At 42.6% G+C, this 16,257-nt stretch overlaps 1 protein-coding gene across 1 annotated transcript in view; it reads left to right on the top strand.

Moving 5' to 3' along the window:
• Adgrv1 (adhesion G protein-coupled receptor V1) overlaps nt 1-16,257 on the top strand; it is a 541,812-nt gene that overhangs the window by 460,404 nt on the left and 65,151 nt on the right. The window contains exon 86 of the mRNA XM_076552019.1: nt 971-1,128. Coding sequence (XP_076408134.1) covers nt 971-1,128 — 158 coding nt within the window. The remainder of the gene's footprint in view (nt 1-970; nt 1,129-16,257) is intronic.

Genomic DNA, 16,257 nt, shown 5'->3' with positions numbered 1-16,257 from the left:
GTCACAACAGAAGTACTAAGAAAGGACAAAACTGTCAAAAACCAACATAGTGTCTGTGGCAGGGCAGAGAATCCTCAAGTTCGTGGTAGGCAGTGTGTGAGTGTGAGTGTGCACATGTGGAAACCAGTGGTCATCCTGAGTGTTGTTCCTCAAGACCATCTTCTCTTTTGAGACATGGTCTCCTGTTGGCTTGCAGTTTGCCAATGAGGCTAGGCTGGCCGGTCAACAGGCCTAGGGGGCTGCCTGTGTCCTTCTCTCCAGGGCTGGGGTTATAAGCACATACCTCCATATATAGCCTTTATGTGTGTTCTGAGGATCACAGCTAGGTCTCCATCCTTTCGCAGAAAGCACTTTTCCACCTGAACCATCTCCCCACTTCCAGCCCTCATATCCCACCATGCGCCTCAGGGGCTGTTTCGGAAGATGGAGCTAGTGAAAGCAAGATAGATGTTGTTTCTTAAGTCTAGAAACGTGTCTTAAGAAAATTTTTCTAGGTGTGTAGCAAACTAATTCAGCTAATTTTCGTAACTGACTTCAATTGTGAATACTATTGTCATTTTTATTTTAAAGATAAATGAAGTCATAGAGAGGCTAACTATTCCTAAAAATCTATTTAAAATGTAGTGTTAGACTTCATTACCACTCAATTCTGAAGTCCAGGTACACTGACTCTGTGCCATCCCACACACACTTTAACATGACGTATGTGCACGTTGCATCTCTGAAGTATCTCGGACACAAATGTCAGATTCATTTGGCAGACTTATTTGGAAACTCACCACAGAACCTCCTCGGGGAGGTGAAGGTAGACCTGTGCCTTCTCTGTGACAGTTGTAATCTGTTCAGATATAATTTACTTTTGCCAACATCTACATTCAAAGAGCTAGTGTGAGGCAGTGAGAGGATGAGCTACGAACGTGCGCCTTGGTCTTGTGCTTGTCTGAGTTAATGTTTGCCTCCTTTCTTCCAGATGCTTCATTCCAAACATCTATGCTGCTCTGTTCACGGCTGCTCTCGTTCCTCTGATGTGCCTCGTGGTGGTGTTTGTGGTGTTCATTCATGCCTATCAGCTGAAGCCACAGTGGAAAGGTTATGATGATGTCTTCAGAGGACGTACGAACGCAGCAGGTTAGGAAAGAACTATTTTTGCATTTTAGAAATGGGAACTCCTCAAGGCGGGGAAATTCCATGGAGGTTTTTGTCTCCTGGGTTTTTTGTTTGGTTTGGTTTTGAAAGGAAAAAGAAGGATGAGATTAGGTTCAGCTTTCAGCACGGAAGCCTTGGGTTAAACTAAGCTCTCTGGTGTCTCCTGCTTGGTCCTGGCAGCTCTCGTCCTCAGGGCCTGTGGGTTTTATTGCTCTTTCCAGTTTCCCTGAAGGTGTCACGGTCCAGGCCAGTGAGTCACTGGCTTCGGGAATCGCTTCCCAGGCTTTCCCCAACTTAAGCAATAACAACCTGCATTCAACCTGTGAAGTCATTTCGCTTCCTGCCCATTCTGAGACTTGAGAATCAAGCAAACCTTTGTGGTGCTCGGGAGCATTGGGTTTTGCATGCAGCTTTCTGATTAAGCTGACAGATGCTTTAAAACGTGTGTAATCAGACAGCCTCATAAGTAGCTACACATGTCTGCTTGCTTAAGAGGACAAATCTTTCCAGCTCGAGCTGGCTTTCACTGTGGCTCAGTTTTTTCCCTTTGAATCATGCTCAGCACAGGTTTTTATGATCGGACTCTCTTTTCATTGTCCTTGAAATAGAGTTTCCTAGGAATTTCCTCGACTAGGAACAATAACAGCACATCTGCAGACAGAAATTGTTACTTAAACACTGTGGATACCCAAGAGCCTGGGGGAAGACTTAGGAACCGGAAAGGGGCACCTCTTGGAACAGTGATTTTCTTCTAAGCTTCTGCAAATCTAACCTCAAATGGGTAGCCATCTTGGGGTAATTAATCACAATTTAAATGCTTGTCAGAATTTAAGCAGGATACCATACATGAAGTCCCTGAAATCGTGTCTAGTGCATCATCAAGGGTTCAGTAGATATTTTCACTCAGAAGGTGTGAGTGTGGTAGGAGAAAGCTTTCTAGCCCCTATAAACTGGATCAGGGTGCAAAAGCATTGTCTATGAACTGCTAAGAAGGGCACTCTCGTGAGGTTTATTCATAAGAACTGCAGGGTCTGACATCTTATCCCCTCTTCTCCCATCTCTCATCTGCCATGATAATGTGTAGAGAGAAGTATTTGTAATCATGAGCAGCCTTAAATTTATCAATACAAAAGTAATATTTATTATAGAAGCCCTACTTTTTCTTAGTTCCTGGAATGTTTTCATTCAACTTGTGATTCATTGTAATAAAATGGCCATTATGTTTTAGAGGAAAAGAGATTTTTTTGTTGTTGTTGTTTTGTTTTTTAATCAACTGTCTTTTGCTTAGTCACAGTGTAAAAGTGCCAGTGTTGTTATGTGTAGTGGCACATGCACTTAACCCCAGCACTCAGATCTCTTTGAGTTCAAGGCCCATCTGCTCTACATAGTGAGTTCCAGGCTAGCCAGGCCTATGCAGGGATCCTGTCTCAAAGGGAAAAAGAGTGCCAGTGTATTAGTCTATCCATTTTATCCATGGTAATAATATGAAGACCTAACAGAGCCAGCTAATCCTTTAAAGACTTGTCTCCCTACACGTCTCAGATTTGTTCCATCACCAAGACAATGCTCTGGTTATTCGAACACAGATCCCTCACACACTGAACATGATGGTAGGTGTACCATCACAGTTGTATCTCAGCTACAGAACCCACTCTACAAGGAGATACTAACAGAAGGATGGCTTCATTTATCCTTTCTAAAGCAAAATAATCATGGCGTTTCTGGTTCCCTTCTTTTTGTTTGTTTGTTTGTTTGTGTGCTTGTTTGTTTTGAGACAGGGTTTCTCCATGTAATAGCTCTGGATATCCTGGAACTTGCTCTGTAGACCAGAGAGATCAAACTCAAACTCAGAGATCCACCTGCCTCTGCCTCCCAAGTACTGAGATGACAGGCGTGCGCCACCACCTCCAGGCTCCTGATTCCCCTCTTCAGCTCCCAATTCCCCTCTTCTACTGAGAGTCTAGTCTGAGTAGTTAGTGCCTCATGTCTGGGCCTGTTACATCTTTCTGATCAGTTTCTCTTATCTAGTCTCCTTTTTTTTTTTTCCATTTCAATAACTCAGATGCCTGTACTTCAAAACTGAAGCAAATATCTTCACTCTCCAGCTTTGAGGCTGAGTTTTCTCAGGGCCCAACAGTCCAGTTTCTGTTGTCTGCAAGAGTCCCCGTAACCCACTGCTCACCCAGAATTAGTACTATTTATCCTACATCCTGACCATGTCAGTCTACTCACCTTTTCCTAAAATTGTCAGATACAGCTCTCTGCGCCCTGTAAGGAGCTCTGTTAAATGAGATGGGGACTTCTGAATGAATGAGATAAAGAGGTAAATGTGGTTTATCACACTCCCAGGATCTTCACTAACTCCTAAAATAACCCCAAATCCAGTTTAAAACGGTGTAAACACAAGTTGATTTCTCTCAGTCTCACTCTTCTAGAAATCCTGAAGTCCTTCAGCATCACACTTTATCTGTGAAACTGGGATCACCTCTTTGCAGCATCATGGCCAATGGGAATCACTCCTTCCCTGTGCCTCGAATGTCCTCAGTTGTGTAGTTACTACAACCCTTGTCATAGAATGGGTCTGTGGCTTGTTGAGCTTTGTGTGGTTAACTACATAAATCATTCCTGAGAACAAGGAATATTCAAGACTCATTTATGTATCCCTGGCGTCTTTCAGAGTACTCATTGGATGGCAAGAACATGGTTGATATTCTTAAATAATTGGATAAATGAATCAAGGTACTATAAATCCTAAAATAGTAGTCATGGGTACCCCATGAAATATGTCGCAAGAACAGGTACTGCTACGTCATCAAAAGTGGAATTAAAATGATCTGTCGTGTTGGTCTGTTTGTCCATTCCATTAAAGATGTTGTGTAATTTGCACTCTTTTTTCCCATCCTTTCCTTCTGTGGGTCTCAGAACTATGTTTGAATTTACTCTTTAATAGCGTATTTGAAACCCACTGTTACTCCACTTAATGTGCCCCAGATACTGCAAATCCAAAGAAACAAGTCTTTCCTACTCGAATCAGAAACATTTAATACTTCACTTGAATCTTCTTGTTAAAATTGGATTGTGCTGACCTTTAAAATATCCAATTAAAGTGGCACTGTAAATTAGTGTTTTATCTCTCTACCCTGCTCACTATAGATAGTAGCTAAGAATAGCATATTAACAAAAGAATATTAAACATAAGATGAATATATCTTTGTGGGTCAGAAACAGAGCAGAAGCATAAAATGGTGATCTGAGCCCCAAACCCTAATATTTCCTGAGATCATAAAGATGTGGATGCAAACTCTCACCTGCTCTGGTGGTGAAATGGAGCCTGTAAGATTCTAACCCACTGTGGGAAGATATGGACAATGGATCCCTCATGATAGAAGCCCAAAAGAGCTGCTTAGGAGCTTCAGATTTGGTTTAGAGTGGTGTGTCAACCCAAGAAGACAATCACATCCCATTAAACATGAGTGCCAAAGCTCTTCAGAGTTAGAGCCATAACGTCATCATGGAAAATGAAGGACCAAGACATCAAAATACTCCCCTAGGGCTCTGAAAGCCGCAGGAGTGTTTGGGGGAGGCAACCACAGAACCATTTCAATGGTAAAGGTTGAGAAACAATAGAGTGGATAGAGAAACAAATGTTTTCTATTCAAAAAATAAGGAAAACTAATCAGCATAGACCTTTAAATGTAACAAACGGTGACTTTAAAGCATGAATCTGGTCTGACGTGGAGGTCTGTAAGATTTAGAATGAGTGAGTTAAGGTCCCTGCAAATAGAAAGCAGTGAAAGGACCCTGCAAGCCACCGGGCCAGCCACTTCCCCATTTTATCTGTCCACTCTGGAAAGCTTTGCTGAGATGTAGTTTATATCCCGGAAAGTTCCTCTGTTAAAGTAGTCCAGTCTGATGAGGGTTAACTTGTTCACATAGTTATGGAACTGCACCATAGTCTAACTTTAGAACATCTTCATGACCAATAAGCAGCCTCACACTCATCAGTAACCCCTCTCCAGCCTCCACCTTCTTGAGCAGCCGATTCTCAATAACCCACCTTCTCCCCCTCTCGGTCTCCATGTCTACTCAGGATGCTTTGTACAGTGGGATCCTAGAACATGTGGTTCTGCATGTCTAGCTTCTCAGCTTATCATGATGTGCTCCAAGTTCATGCATATCATCACACAGACCTTTTTATTGTACCTAGTACCTTTTAACTGCCAAACAGCAGTCCACAGGAAGGACTCTAATAAGTATTTCCATTAGTTGAGGGACATTTGGGCTGGTTTCTCTTTGGGGTTGGTAAAAACTGTACTTGTATGACTGTATGTGTGTAGGTTTGGCATTGATAAGTATCTTTATTCCTGTTGGGGATATGTGTAGGAGAAAACTTGCTTGGCCATAAATTAACTATCTGATCTGCAAAAAACGTTTTCCACAACGGCTGTGGTGGCCTGTTTGTTTGGTTTGTTGTTGTTGTTGTTTTAATTTTTTATTCATTTGATAGATTAACCACAGTCACCCCTCCCACCCCTCCTCCCACTCCCCCTCCCCTCTCTACCCCCTCTTCTAAAAGGGTAAGGCCCCAGTGTCTCTTTATTTATGCTCAGACTGGTCTCAAACTCAAATGATCCTGTCTCCACCTGCTAAGTGCTGGGATCACAGCAGCCTCCTTGGTCTTTCTTCAGATACGGGTTTTGTTTACTTTCTGTCTATGTTTTCATCAGACAGAGCTGAGTCCTAAGACTAGGCACCAGGCAGAGAATAACTTATTCGGTACCTGGATCTTCTGATGTGAAAGATGACGTGGTCATGGGAGTACTTAAACACAGTCAATCAATCAATCAATCAACAGTGAATGCAAATGTGACATGATTTCAGAAATAGGGAGTCTATGCTGCCCAAATGGTAACGATGTGAATATCAAGATAAACTCTGAACACAGCAGAGAGGAGACAGCTCATGAATAGATCCTGAAGGGAAGCTCCAGAATCATAAAGGAAACATAAAAGAGAGAGAGAGAGAGAGAGAGAGAGAGAGAGAGAGAGAGAGAGAGAGAGAGAGAGAGAGAGAGAGAGAGAGAACACGAAAACAAGCCGGAAAGACATAATGGTAGATCCACAAACAGAAGAAAGGGATAGCGGAACCACAAACAGTACAATCTGAAGAGATAAAACTTCAGAATTTTATGGAATCATATAAATACATATGAAATCATTTATTTATAAGCGCTGAGAGGCTTCCCGAGAAGCATTGTATTATGGAGATACTAAGAACATTTTGAACATGTCTGCATCTGTATTTTGAAAACCTGGACAGTGAGCATCTTTTCCTGGCTTCTGATATTCTGGACTCTTCCTGTAAGTAGACAGGTCCCACTCAGGACTCATGAAGCTATGGTGTGAGCAAATGTGCTTCTTGCTGGAACCCGAAGTTTCAAAGTCAGCACGAAGTCTGCACCCTCTTCTCTTTCTCTGGGCAGCTGGTGCTTTTCCCACCCTCCTGGCCGCGGCATGCCGGAGATGGAGTGTAGTGGAATCACTCTCCAGCAGGCCCAGCACAGCCCACTACAGTTCTAAACATGCAACCCAGACAGGAAGAGTTTAATTGCATTTCCCCGCATTGTGCAGTGAATCCCAGAGTCAGACATTTTGAGTGACTGAGGGGTTACATCATTTCATTTGGCCTACAGTCCTCCACAGTCTGTAGAGCTGCTCTCTAAATCACTGCGTTCACGGGATAGTTACGCCTGAGAAAAGGAACAGCTTCCCCAACAACATGTATTTGTCCCTACTGCATATAATAGCGTTTCGTATCAGTTCCTCACGTCTTACACCTTGGGTGACTGTTTTTGCTTCTGGCATCCCTTAATTTCAAACTACATTCAAGCAAACTCAGTGAAATCTAAAGGAAAGGTCACAGGGAGAACTCCCAGGAAGTGAACGGCACTGGGACCTGCAGATGGCCATCTTCTCTACCCTTCCTCCTGAGCTGCCCTAGAACAGCCTAGCAGCGTGGCCTCAGGGGCCCTGTGGTTGACCTGGGTGAGCCCGACTCTCGAAGGTCAGTGGCTGCCTGGGAGCCGCCGGCTTCCTCCTCCCTCTTCAGCGGAGTAGGTGTGCTGCGAGAATGAGTCACTAGTGTATACCAGAGTGAATTTCAGTGTCTCAAACGGCATTTCAAACAAAGCCTATAATTTTCAGGTTTGGTTTTGATCTCGGGCAATGGTAAACTGGTCTTTCCTTTCAGTCTTTCCTTTCAAACTTATTTTAAAAGTTGCTGACTCCTTTCTGATTCATCACTCAGTTCTTATGTGATGAAAGATTCATGGAGCAGAGAGAGAATATTAATTGGAATGAAAATAGGAAGTAGGTGATTACAAGTCCTTTTGTTATAAAAATTCCCACATAGGTTTTAGTATTTATACAAAATTGGACAAGCGGCTTGCGTCTGAGGCCACACTAGCCTGAACGTATTTAATATGGTCTGCTCTCGGAGGCTGAGCACGCTTACGGTTAGTACTTAGATGGGTAAGGTGGCTTGAGCCCATTGGTTCAGACTCTGAACTGTTTGTCCCTAGTATGGTAATGGCCAGTTTAATGGTTGAGTGGGAGCATCATTGTGACAAAATGCCACCAACCCTCATAAGGCTCATTCTTCTTATCCCTTGTGTAGACAATAATAGTTAAGATAGAGTTCCCTTACTGTGATGTAGATCACTGAAAATTTGTGATGAATATAAAATATTTTATTATGTCTTAAAGATAATATGTAACCATCATGCAGAGGTTTTTGGGCATCTGAGCCCTGGTTCTGGATATATGAGTGGAAAAGCCATCTTGTAGGATCCAGCCACACAGAACAGAAAACCTGCCAAGGGCTGCTGTAGGAGTGTGGCAGATAACTTGATTTTAAATGACTGAGTTTTGTTACAAAAAGTTGGAACATTTAGGTCAAGAAGCCTCACGCTTCTCATTTCAAAATTATGTATTGCTGCCACTTTAACTTTTGCTTGCAGAAACATTCTTGATGTATATGTAAAATTTCAAAATTATCATCTGATTTTTTTTTTTTTAAACTCAAACAGTGTGGCTTACACTAAAGCAAAGAGAGTCATCTTACTTAGAGCAGAACCTGTGTGCTTGCCTGGGATCCAGAGTGACCAACTCAACAGGTTTTCCATGGCTTTGGCAGCAAGTGCCTGTTTGCAGTCTCCTCCCCGTTTTACTGCTGAGACGAAAATGAAAACACAATGCCTGGAGACCTGCGGAAAACCCCAGAGCTCTTCACTATACAATGAAAGGCTGTTCACTTGAGTCTTTGCAAGCACACGCAGCTCAGCCTTCCCACATCTTGATAGTGGTGGTGGGGGAAATCCCGAATGTTCCAGGAAATGGATGCTCCTCCTCCATGACCTCAGTCTTCAGAGATTCGAATCAGAAGTCTTTGAACCCCAAATAGGATGCACAGTTAGTGCTTCCTTCTTTGTGTTTGCACTTGGAATTTGATATTAATAGCTAAAGACTGCTAGAACAGGGTTGGGGGATACCTGGGCTGCAGCGGGCTCACTATCACAGTCCCTGGGTTTAGTATCTAATGTCATAAACAAGCAAGCCCAACCTCTTAGAATGATAGTCTCAGGAATTCCCTATTCGTACAAAAGAAAGAGTTGGATGGTCAACATCCCACCCAAACCCCCGATTTATACATGTAACCAAAGAAGAGGAGGGGCCGGGGGTTGGGGGGCTGGGTCTTTCTAGAACTCACAGTTCCTGAATATCCTTTTATTAACCAACTAAACAATTGTTTTATTAGTGTTTTGAGAGATTCCTAGGAAGTGTTTAGCCCTCCCCCAACTCTTCCCAGATCCACTCCCCACTCTCTACCCACTCAGCTTGTTCCAGAATATCTTCACCTCAGGGTGTCTTTATCTCTTTATCTCTTACCCACTCTCACTTACTCACTGATGACTGATGAAGGGAGCTCACTATCCGATAACCAAACCAACATATATTCTAGTTATGCAGTCTTCATAAAGCACGCAAGAATAGTTAATAGACTGTGCCTGCCTATAAGTGACAGGTATGAGTTTCTGATTTCCTTGTCCTCTTCATGGTCATCATTATCATCATCTCCACTACGATTAAGATTCATCTGCCAGGCACTGTGCTGAGAAGTTATGTACAGAGAAAGCTTTCATCTCGGTGTTCACATGAATCCCATGAAAGAAATAATGTTATTTCTATAGTCAGACAAAAACATCCAGGCAGTGCAAGCCTGGGGAGACTTCTATCGAGACAACAGTGCTAAATCATGGAGTTGGCATGAGAACCACAGGTGATGTACAAGCCCTACAGAGCCACTGGCGGCCAGCACCTATACTGACTAATCCCTTAACATTTTATTGTCGAAATTTTCACTGATAATCCCAATCTGAAGACTTAATTTTAGAAGCTGTCCATCCATATAAATAACCATTAGATTCTGTTCCCACAAAAGAGCTTGAAGGGATCTTGGCTGGAAAATTATTCTTGCATCTGCTACTTCATTTTTTATTTCTACCAAAAAACTCTCCCTCTCTTCCTATTACTGAAATACCCAGTTTTTTTTGGTATTTGCCTAGTTGATACAGCTGCAATGCTACTGCTCTATTTTATGGGATTGTTTGATTGATAAAAGGCCTATAAAATCTATAAGTGTTTAATAAGCTCTCTAGACTGTATTAAGGGCTTGAAATTTGTTCTGTTTTTTATTAGTTTAATACTATTCAGTATGTAATTGGCATAATGCCATGAGATCCTTTCTTTAACATACTTTCTAAGAGTCTCTCGGATATCCCCTTCCCTCTCTTTCTCCATGATTATGCCTGGAGATTATGGCTGCCATGCAGGATATCCTGGGCTGTAGATCTAGAGAACAGGCATTTACTTCTCACAGTTGCTGGGGCCTGAAGTGTCCACAATGAAGGTACCAGCTGATTTGGATCCCAAGGACCATCTTCCTGCTGTGGTCTCACAGAAGAGCAAAAGAGATTCCCCCTATGTCTCTCCTTCTAAGTCATGGGCCCCCTTGTGAGTTCCACTGCCCACATGATTCATCTAGTTGCCTCCTGGAAATCCAGCTCTAGGTTCCTACAATACTAGGGGTTAGGCTTGTTCCATGTGAATTTTCGGGCTAGAAGTCACATTTCATCCCTGATACCTGGATCATGTCACCCATCATTTCACAGTTAAGACTCTTGCCACTGTCTTGAGACTGGTGTTCCTTGATTCTTATTTATCTCTTTTCTAGGCCGAAGCATTCTAATATGCAAATTGACCTTGCCATTAAAACAATGTAATGGTGGCAATCCTGGGACTTTAAGGGAAAACCCTACTACTTTCTCAGTGAACTTCACACACTCAAGCCATTCTTATAGCCTTGATGCTGCCTAAAAGCAGTATAATTTTTAGTAAGTCTGGATTTAACAGCTAAGCACACTCTTGCTTTCTGAGTTTGCTTATGGTGGTTTCAGGAGAGGATAGAGAGTGGAACTGTATCTAATTTTTTTAAGTGGGGCAGGGTATTGTACTCATACATGTACCTAGGCCATGGTGTGTGCATGAAGGTCAGGGAACAAGTCTTGGGAATTCGTTCTCTCTTGTACACAAGAACCTGTACCCGCTGAGCTATCTCACTGGTCTGGGAACTGGCTATACCTTGCTGCCCACCTGTATGAGGCTTTGGTGGACAGTTAATGGAAGATATGGTCTATGTGGTACACAATTGAAGCCAGTGTCTGTGACTATCAAATCGTTTCATGGCTGAAGATGATTCTTAGTGTGTATGCCAGCTCTTATTGACATGACTGCATCCTTTTCATGGTACATCGTGTTCGACCAGAGAGCCAATGAAGAATTCCCCATTGTTCACGATGCACTTACTGACTTTCAGTGTGTTTCCTTCTTGCTCATCTCCAATTTAATAAAAAATTTAAATTTCAATTTTCCTGTGGCATTCTCCACTTTTTGGAAGGATTTACTCTTCTTTATTTGCCCTTCTTTACTTATCTTTTAAAAGTTACCAGTGAGTCATTGCTTTCTAATCCTTTGAAAACTATAAAACAGTTATTCCTGTTTATTGCTTTTATCTGGAAGCAGTTTTTAATGGATGACGGCACTCTTCCATTTAATTCCTGGCTTAGGAAAAGACAGTTCCTCATTTTTAAAATATGTCTCTCCAGAATTAGAATTTGCGCTATTGCCAATGAACATATATAAAGCTCAACTAGACAGTAGAAACATCAGGCTTTTGAGCCTGTTTTATCTTAGAGAGTTTGTATTCTGACATGGTAGTGAACACTTCAGGTGGCTTCTCTACTGTGGTCTGTTAATGCATGACTCTGCCAGCTTCTTAGCTGCAGATTCCATTGTAACTTTTTCCATGTGCTTTTTATTGCCATTATTGTTATTTAAAATCCTTTCTACTCGTGAGTCAGGGTTTACATTGCTCTTTGTAGACATAGGCTTTGAAATGATGGTTTGTGTGGATAGACTTTAGATTGATTGACTAATAAAATATTAAAGAACAGATCTAAGAATAAAGAACACCAAAGGGGGAGTTATTACTAAAAAATTAAAGCAGAAACTGGGGATAAATTATTTGGGAATTGAAGAACTGAATCATATTGGGGGCACAATGTCTGTACTCTATATATCTATTATGCTCACTTGTTTATACGTTATAATACTCAGAAAATCAAATAGGGAAATGGCATTGTTGCAACACATTGTTTTTAAAGAAAAGTACACTACACCATGGTGAAGTGCAAACTTCACTAAAGGCAGCACACTCTTTCAGGAGCCTTATTTTAAAGGAAATAGGAGATGCAGTGGCCCCTTCCTCCAGATGACTGCACAAGACCACGTTTCCACTTCACAGGAAGCAGAAAAAATGGCTTTTCTTCTACTATTCTAAGACACTGCAGCTCTGCCTCCAGATGTCCCCTGTTCTCCGATCCCTCCATTTGTTACCACCCTCCCCCTCCACATCGTGGCAGGTGCCTGCTTTCACGATTCCCCTCCATTCTTTTTTTTTTTTTTTTTTTTTTTTTTGGTTTTTTCGAGACAGGGTTTCTCTGTGTAGCTTTGCGCCTTTCCTGGAACTCACTTGGTAGCCCAGGCTGGCCTCGAACTCACAAAGATCCGCCTGCCTCTGCCTCCCGAGTGCTGGGATTAAAGGCGTGCGCCACCACCGCCCGGCCTCCCCTCCATTCTTATCACCATTTTCCTTCCACACCTCACTCATCGCAGCCTCTCCGTCATTCCTGCTGCTTATTCCTGTTTGCCCTTGGCCTGCCCAGTGACTCTCTTTTCTCTGGACCTTTCACTGTCCTCTGAGAGTCCATTGTAATTGGAGATTTCAAGAATATCTGCATTTGATCCTTCGATTTCTTCACCAACTTGCCAACTGCCAGTCTAGTCTAGGCACAATACTCTTCATTTCTCTTTATTTTGGCCAGGAACTCATAGAGATCCACCTGCCTCTGCCTCCCCAATGCTGTGATTACTGTGATTAAAGGCGTGTACCACCATGCCCAGTGATGAATGAACAGTGGCAAGCCTTCATACAGCACATGTGCCAGACCACTCTGTGGTCAGTTTTATATTCTTGAGAGGAGCTCTATATGTGGGTATGATGTTCATTTTCTAAATTTACAGACATAGTTATTTAATAACAGAAAGAAATACAGAGTACCAGTAAAGAGTAAAGTAATTAAATGAGAATAATAAAAAATAAAGTATTACAGAAAGTAATTGTCAGCCAATTAGTGGTACTTGGTAATGAATACTAATTTATTCTAAGCAACCTTAACTGGGCCATATCAACTTTCCCGAAACCTTTGGACTGTCTTTAATTGGTTCCCAAGTAATCTTTGAACAAGAGCCAGCTGCCCTTACGGGTTGCATTTAATGCCTTCAGTCTGTACAAAAAATGAACAGCGACATGGCGCTGCCATCATCCGTTCTCCTCTCTTCATCCGCCATCATCCTTTGCTGTCGCCTGTCCACCACGGCCCCTCCCTTCTTACCTAATCAGCTGCTTCTCGGGAAAGCCAGTCTGCCCATCTGTGTCTCCCATCTATTTTCCTCCTCGTGGAACTAGTTTTTGTTGAATTTTCCACAGCTGTCTTACAGCTTAAATCCCAGGCCTCTGGGCCTTACCCCCAATCTAAAGACATGCGTCACTCTACACTACCTAGAAGAGCTTCCTCATACTGCTGCTGCCTTATCAGGTTCCCGCCCTGCCTCTCTCCCTTCCGTCACCAAGTTCCTCCAGCAGTTTGTACCCATCACCTTCCAGTCACTGCCACGCCATCACCGTGACTCACTCCTCACCCATGCCCTTGCACACCAAACCCAGCAGCTCCTCTCTCATCCGCTTCCCCTTAATCTCTCCTGCTGAAGTCAGTACCGATGGCCATCCCTCTTCAGAAAACCCATCTCCCTAGTGGTGGTGATATTTTCATTTTCCTACTCGCTCCCTGCTAATGGTTCTTCCTTGTGAAGGAACTCTAAAGTGTTCAGGGCTTGCTTACCTCTGCTTTCCATATCATGGTAGCTAGTAATTTTAAAATCTGCCAACTCTATTCCTACTGTGTTTCCACTTACACACACACACACACACACACACACACACACACACACACACACACACTTTCATATGCTGTCAGGATATATCTACCTCAGTTTCCCTCTGATAGCTTATCCTCAAAAAGTATGAAAAAGTCTCACCCGTCTTCATCTGCCTTGCTGAGTTCCTCTGAACTCAATGTTGTTGACATTTCTCATTCTTTTCTGTCTTTTAGTTTTCCTATCTATGACACCGGCATAATTTCTTTCACACTAGAGTCATAGGCACTCAGATCACTGGTTATCAGAACGGAAGCATCAGAACCTCTCGGACTTCAGGAATTCTGGCTTCATGAGTCTGTAGGCTTACTGAATAGGAATCTTTGGTGATGAGTTCCCGTTGTCCACCCTCACTTCCTGATTTGGGGTAACACTGCAGCTCTGTCTTTGTCATCCCCCGCCCCCCCACACACACTTCTTACACTGGAGGAGGTGCTCTTGCCTCAGGCCTTTGCAGTTACCCACTTAGACTGCCACCATGGTTCCTAATGTACTGGCCCTGTTCCTGCTTCCTCCTCTCAGCCTGCTTGCTTTTCGATGAGATTAAGCTCTCTTTCATGGGATACCTCTTTTTATCGGAAGTGTTAAATGCTCTATAGTTGATGAAAAATCATTCCACATTGCTGGCCCACTGCTGTGAGATTTTTCTTATTGCTCACTTCTGGGAACTTTGAACTGTAGCCAAAAGGAACAATCCACTGGGATTTATAAATTTGCCTTTTCCCCTTTCTTTATGCTGTTCTTGTTCCTTTAACCTCAATATTTACATTTGCCTGCCTTCAAGGCCAAGGCTGAAGATAAACTTCCTTCCTCACAAACGCTTTCCTGACTCTACGAGAGCCAAGTACCTGCATCTGCATGCACACACACACACAAACCAAACAATAGCATCTGCCTTCCATACCTGTGGGCCAGTCTAGCCATGATTTAAATTTCACATGAAAAATTCAAGAGAATGGGGGAAAGGGATGCTAGAATTAAAATCTGAAAAAGAAAATGAAGGGTACCTGTGGCATTGGCATATAGAGAAAGAAACATTTAATGACCTACCATGGGATGCAGGTCATTGTGTTCAAATCGTCTACTTGCTAATACGCAAACATTGTCAAAACAAGTGTTTGTTAGGGTTTCTTATTGTTGGTCTTTTTGTTTATGTTTGTGTAAGTTGGTTGGTTTTAATATTTTTATGTGTAAGTATTTTGCCTGCATGTATGTCTGTGTACCATGTGCATGCCTGGTGCCCTTGAACGCCAGAAGAGGGCGCTGGATCCACCTGGACTAGAATTACAGATGGTTGTTAGCTGGAACTCAAGCCTGAATTCTCTGGAGCTGCCAGTGCTCTTAACCACCAAGTCATCTCTTCCGCTTCAAGTTTTTGTTTTACCTTTTTGAAATAAGGTCTCACTTTGTAGGATGGCTGTCCTGGAACACACTATGTGGACCATGTTGGCTAAGAACTCAAGAGATCTTCCTGCTTCTGCATCCCCAGTGCTGGGATTAAAGAGATGCCCAGTGATTTATGATTATGTTTTACTCCTGGGGCTTCCTTCCCATTCAGTCATACACAGGGGGTTCAATTTGGGACTTGTTTTCTCAACACAAATGTTTTCCCCCTTTTTAGTCTTTGAGACCGCTAGTAAGAATGAGCAATCAGATATCAGTTCGCTCCTTGTACATAAAGATCCCTCCCCCATCCCTGTGTACTGTGCCGCTGGGCAGTGGCAGGCCTCTATGTAGCACAGCTTGCTCTCTGGTCAGCGGTACATTCCTGAGGACAGCTCTGTATGTGGTGTGATGTTCATTTTCTGCATTTACAGGCATAGTTAGTCAACAACAGGAAGTAATACACCCAAACCTTTTGAGAAATACAGCATTATTTCTAAGGAGAGGCAACTCCCCTGTAATCTAATAGCACATGGGAGAAGAACTGCAGTCAGTCACACTGAAAAGAGACAATGTGGGGGTCTGGTAGTCCTCTCCTTTGATTCCAACACTCAGGTAGAGGCAGGCAGATCCCTGTGATAAAGCAGTAGAAATTTAAAAAAACGAATGAAATTTAAAATTGTGTTTTCTAGTAGGATGGCTAAGTTACAAATTTAAAGGAGAAAATAAGTTTTGAGGTACACTGGCCTATATCCAGACTGAGTCTATGTCAGAAAACAGTTCTGGGAACTGGCGCATATGACAGCCCACACACAGAATTATCATTAGTGTTCATTTTTATGAGATATTTTATTACTTGACTCAAGACTTTGGCACTGATTGAGCCCGTTATCCTAATGACTGTTCTGTGATGTACAATCAAACTATATACAATATTTAACTCGTTACTAATAAGTGCTTAGTTAGTAACTTAATTTCTAGATGTTATGAGGCCATCTAGTAAGACTCAAAATGAAGACATGTTGTACATTTCTGGTGTTCCGACAACTGAGTGAGG

The sequence above is a fragment of the Peromyscus maniculatus genome, chromosome 15 (genome assembly GCF_049852395.1).
Source record: "Peromyscus maniculatus bairdii isolate BWxNUB_F1_BW_parent chromosome 15, HU_Pman_BW_mat_3.1, whole genome shotgun sequence".
In the NCBI taxonomy this organism is placed as follows: domain Eukaryota; kingdom Metazoa; phylum Chordata; class Mammalia; order Rodentia; family Cricetidae; genus Peromyscus; species Peromyscus maniculatus.
The sequence above is the reverse complement of the archived record's forward strand: the minus strand, read 5'-3'. Positions and strand labels throughout refer to the sequence as shown.